Source organism: Buceros rhinoceros, unplaced genomic scaffold (assembly GCF_000710305.1).
Source record: "Buceros rhinoceros silvestris isolate BGI_N320 unplaced genomic scaffold, ASM71030v1 scaffold470, whole genome shotgun sequence".
Classification (NCBI taxonomy): Eukaryota; Metazoa; Chordata; class Aves; order Bucerotiformes; family Bucerotidae; genus Buceros; species Buceros rhinoceros.
This window is the reverse complement of record NW_010388814.1, coordinates 86,397-92,033: the sequence shown is the minus strand read 5'-3', so window position 1 is coordinate 92,033 and position 5,637 is coordinate 86,397. Positions and strand designations below refer to the sequence as shown.

Genomic DNA, 5,637 nt, shown 5'->3' with positions numbered 1-5,637 from the left:
GCAATGCCCCTTATCGCTGCACGGATGAAGTAGGCACCAACGCGGGAGGGAATTGGAAGATATTCCCTTGGGATGCGACCGGGCCGGCTTGTGGCGCAGATCTGTGTGTGGGAGTCTGGGAAGAGCTATCCTTGGCAAAGAAGAGTTCTCTGCAGCCGTCCCAGAGGAAAAAAGAACTATGTTTTATTTGCATGAAAGGTGTGCTTCAGGAGAAAGCTCTTAGATTGAGAACTTTTTGTCAGGTGAATGGACTGGAGACTTTTCCTTCTCCCTCCCCGCTCACTGGTGTGGCGAACCATTTGTTTGTAAGCGGGGATCGATTCGATCGGGAGATTTTATGTGTAACTGTATACGTTTATCTATTTGCTTATTAATTTCTCCCTCTATCTTTTTCTCTCCCTTTTCCAGTCCTGTTTAACTTTGAAAATGGTTTTATTTTGGGGGCGTTTTACTATTAAACTTTTTCTTTTTCTATCCCTTATATATATAGTCTGTGTTATCACTTTCTTTGCCTGACTAAAGCCTTAACGAGCTCATTAATGTGCTGATAAGCTGTTAACAAGCATCAAAAGTTTCCCTTTCCTGTGGTTTTGCTGTGTTTGTTTTTCCAGCCAACACACTGTTTTGTTGCATCCCTTTCCGTGGGAAACAGCCCCCCTTTTCAATCTGTGACAACTCCTTAAATTGCAAACTCTGTGCTGGAGCTTTTGGAATTCAATGTGAATCATATTTGGATATCAGCTACTACAATGCTTCAGTGATACCTATGGAAACTCCTGGAAGCTGAAGTTAAAAAAAAAAAAAAAAAAAGAAAGGAAAGAAGCATTTTAAGAAAGCTCAGGTTGAGAATTAGAATCCAGACTAGTTATCCTCAGAAGACATTAAAAACTTTGAAGACCGTCTTACTAGGTCACATTTGAAACTTTTGTTACCTCTGATTTATAACAAAGGGAAAAACCTATACTTTGCAAATTTAATATCTTCCTGCTGTTATACAAAGGGTATTACAAAGGGTATTAAGGAAACACGTGGCTCTTAGCTTTCCCAAAAGGGTTTTCGAAGTCCATTCCTAGTCCGCATACACGATGGTACTTTTTCATGAAAGGGCTACCTTAGTGCTATTATTATTAATAATAATAAAAGAGAACATAAAATTAATTCACTGATCATCAAAACATCCATGTTGAAAGCTATCAGACCTGGAGGCAAAATGAGGCAGCGGTACAGCCAAGGCACAGTTCAGGAGTTATCTTTTCTGAAAAACACACTGCATTCTTTAGAGCAGGTTGACTGCTCTGTTTAAAAACATCCCATACTTCAACAATTATGTCCAGTCGCACAAACTAATGGAAATCACAGCTCTTTGGGTATGCAAAATTTGGAAGCCATTCTTCAACCAGATAACGATAGTCAAAATTTCTAACCTTCTCCTTTCACCCGTCTGGCTCCTTCTCTCCTTGCCAAAGAATGGTTTCCGGCGGTGTAGGGCTACAGTTAACCCTGGTGTTACTGCAGCACCTGCATGCCATTGGAGCAACTGTGCTGCTGTGAAAGATGGTCAGGACAGAGATGATAGAATTTCGACCTAGGAATTAAATATTCCTGGAACTATAAAATCTTAGCAGTGCATTAAAGAATAAGTATACAGTTATTGTTCTTTTGAAGATTGTTTTAAGGAAATCAAATTTCAATCTTGAGCAAAACTCTTTTGGAGGACTGAAGGAAGGAATGAGTGCAGCAGGACGCAACCTGAAAGGTACTTTCTTCTGGCATTCTTCTCCTTAGTAAAGAAGATAAATGACTTTTGCCCTTTCTTTGAAGTTAAATTGTGTATTTTGACCTAGAACAGAGAAACACTGATGCTTTTTGAATCCATGAAAACACAGTTGTTGAGGAAAACAGAGACTTGAAATCATTCAAGTCTCTCATTAATTTTACTTTCTTCCATTTTAAGTTTCTACAAGGCAAGGACTGGATAGTCCCTATTTAAGTGCCTAAAGGAGAAACCTACCTTCTCTCCTCAGACCCCTCTCCGATCACACCAACTGCCAGGGGCTAACTCTTACCCTGTATACAGTGTAACAGCTATGAGCCCTATATACTGCCTTTTCCTGATCCCCTGAATCTGAGGCTCTGCTAAAACTTTAAGCATCCTCAGAACTTTGTATGAAATGACCATTTTACCACTGTTGCAGATATCTACTTTCATGGTTAGATCTCCCAGAATTGTTTTCAGATCCTGAGCTTCATTTCAAAACAGGTGTGACAGCTATACTCATCTTCCCATCTTGAACTCAAGCAAGATGGGGAGCATTTAGCAATGTTCTGAATTGCCAAGTAGCCCATTTGCACTAACATACTGACACAAACCTCTACCATAATAAAAAAAGAGCTCTGCAGAGGTGTCATGTTTGTTTTTAAGGCAGCACCGTAACTTTTACCTGATATGGATACCCGTTCCAGCACTGTCTTGTATTCCAGAGCCAGGGTGTCTGAGAAAGAAAGAAAGAAAAAAAAAGGTCTGTACACACCATTTGGGCAATGTAAGTGTATATGGTTAATACAAGTGAAGGACAAACAGAACAGCTTAAAATATGCAAATTTTGATATAGGCTATGAAAACTGAACACAACAAGGAGATTTCTCAAAGTCTCTCAGCATGAATTAGAGCAACCTGCCTATTCACAGAGATTTTTAGATGGTGCACAATGACCTTACTTTTGCAGGAGTGTAGGCTGAATGTAACCAGCTTGTGCTCTGGTGGACAGATCTCACATGATCTGACATGGTCTCAAGAGCACAGGAAATCCTGGCCTTAGGCTGCTCAACTATTTTAAAGAATGTTCCTTGCATGTGCTGTTACATATAAGAATCCTTCCACACAGCATCCATCCCTCATCCCAGCCACATCAACTCAATATAGCAGATCATACCTTTTGCTTTCCTGGCTGAATGCATAACCATCCAGAGGTGATAGATCTTTCTACCATACAGAAACTACTCTGGTATCTTAGGACAACGTGAAAGGTGCACAGACAAATTTATTGTAGCATGTGTCTACAGACTCTGACATTGCAAAAAGCTGGGAAAACTAAAAGACTTGGGAACATGCAGCTCTGTTATGCTTCCTGTTTCTTTGCTGCTTGCATAAATTTTATGTGATTATTTCTCTTTCAATGACATGAGAGAGCCTTTTAAATCCTTTCTTGTATGCAGGTTGTTTCTTTCAGAGTTCTGCAGTTTTTACTTCCCTTTCTGTGCAGCTAAATGGACTTGAGATAGAAAATACCATATAGGCAAGCTCTTCTACCAAACATACTCAGCTATTAAGTATTTCCATTGGGTAATAAGAACATGACCAAATCAGCAGCTATCAAGCAGCCACACTTCCCTTTTTGTGCTTTGCAGTACAAGTCCCCATCCACTGGGTATCTTACTAAAAACCTGAAGAAAACTGTGGATTGACTTGAATCTGTGGATTCAAGATCTTTGTGCAACTCCTTTACATAACCTGAACTGCCCTACATCCAAGTATAAAGGGGGCATAACATCATTAGTAAGCCTCCTGGATTACGGAAAAAATACCCTTACAGCATCAAATACTTCCACCAGGTTACATTTTTTCAAATAAATCCTCATTGCATGAGAGGCAGCATTTTCTGGTTTTCACCATCAGATGGAGCAGTTTGGCTCGGGCAAAGCATAGTAACAAACCCATGCAAAATACATGGGTCAGCATCAAACCAAAACAATTAACACTAATCAGAGTGTTAAAACCCTGGATGAGAATCAGGCTAGATAGGAAGGATTTGTACCATATCAAGTGTCAGGATAAATGCTGGTCAGAACGAGAGCCTACTTCCCAACTGATACTCAAGTTTTGATCGTGATTTGTCTTACAGAAGGTCCTTACAGCCTTTGGTGGTTAACAGTGATGTAATATGACTACTCTCCTTTATGGGCACCCCCTTGTCATGGAGAAGGAGCTTGTGTGCCCTTGTGAGGTTGAGAGCTGTGCTGGTGGTGGCATGTGCCTCCGGTGGGGTCTCCCAAGCCAGACAAGTCTCAGCTGAAGGGTCAGACAAAGTGTGTCCACGGGCAGGATGGGCTCACTAGCCTTCAGGCAACCATCCTAGGAGAAGGACAACTCTAACCCCAAACCCGGGCAGATGGAGCTCGTTTAGCCTTGTAAGGCATCCATCATCTAAGAGCAGGATACTCTAACCAAACCTACGACCCGAGGACTTCGCTGTCACCGTCCAAGCTCTCTAGGCCCTGGCAGATGAACCTCAGGTGTAAGGGGTGGAGCCAGTTCCACGCACGCTGGTGCCTCACCTAAAAAATCCACCGCGCAGGCCCGAAGGGTGCGCTCATCGCTTGCAGTGAGCGTGGGAAAAGCCCTTCCCAGGTCTTTGTTTGCGAAGCCAAGCCATGATGATGAATATGACTACTAAAGGTTCTTCCTAGTTTTTTCAATGTGTCCTTCACACGGAAAATAAGGTAAAACAAAACTATATCCATACCCCCAATGCTTCTGAAATGGCAAGGAATAATTCTTAGAGTAATCTGAGCAGCATACCAATGTTTAACAGACCTTCTAGAGTTTCTGATGTGCCTCTCACAAGGGTGCTGTGAGAATGACTGAAGTCCATCCAAACTTCTTCTCTCTAATAGGGATGATTTCATGCAAGCAATTTGTTTGTTCAAACATCACCACAGCAGTTACTGTGCTAAGTGAGTTACCCTCATTTCATACAACAAAAAAGGTCTTTGCAAACAGTCAGCCACAGCTCCTGTGCAAGTGTTACTAATACACAGAATCTAAAATCTTTCTGTCTGACAGCTGTCTAAATTAGATCCATCCAAATGTAGGATAATTCATAGTTTTAGCCAGCTTTGAAAAGCTGTAACTGTCTTTCATATCAGATTCAGCAAGAGATAAGAGGCGCTGCCTACCCAATTATTTTGCTACTTAAATTACAGGTGCTAGCAAAAAACACACTTTTTTCTCTTTCAAATATTATGACATCTTAAGGCTTCTTCAGAGAGATGCCTGCTGTAGGAGCTGCAGATACAGAGGTTCATGTGCAATTAAAATGCTGAATGCTAAATAAAATAGGCCTCACTGGAGGAACCCATAATCACAACATCTGAAGGGATACCACAATCTGACAAACAATGTAACTACATGCATTAACCTTCAAAGACCAACACATTGCAGAACATCTGCTTCTTCTAAGGAGAAAGCCATGCTACCATCTCAAAGTGCTTCTGAGTAGCTGTTAGGAAGCCTAATGGATCCTATGTGGACAACAGTGGTTAAGATAGCAGAGCGCCTACACCACCTTTTTTACCCCTCCTGCCTCCCCGGTTTCCCCTCCCTTTGACTTGCCTTGGCATCTCTCAGTTGACTCTTACAGTCATAGCAGGAGGGGACTTTGGTTATACTTTTCCCTGAAGGGTTTTAGGCAAGAGGTAGAGAAAGAACTCAATTTAAGCACAGCCTTCCCCTCTGACCTCCACAACAAACACAGTCCTAGACTGAACCTAATTTCTCCATGTATACCATGGTTATTGTTGAAACAAGAAGCATCTTGTTTGTCCTCTGTGAACCTCATTCCATGCAGGCTTCAGCAG

General features: G+C 41.6%; 1 protein-coding gene across 1 annotated transcript in view; it reads right to left on the bottom strand.

Annotated features, from left to right (window-relative positions):
* The window catches only part of CERS6 (ceramide synthase 6), a 90,752-nt gene that overhangs the window by 32,489 nt on the left and 52,626 nt on the right, over positions 1 to 5,637 (bottom strand). Inside the window, exon 5 of the mRNA XM_010131421.1 lies at positions 2,442 to 2,492. Within this exon, the coding sequence (XP_010129723.1) occupies positions 2,442 to 2,492 (51 nt within the window). The remainder of the gene's footprint in view (positions 1 to 2,441; positions 2,493 to 5,637) is intronic.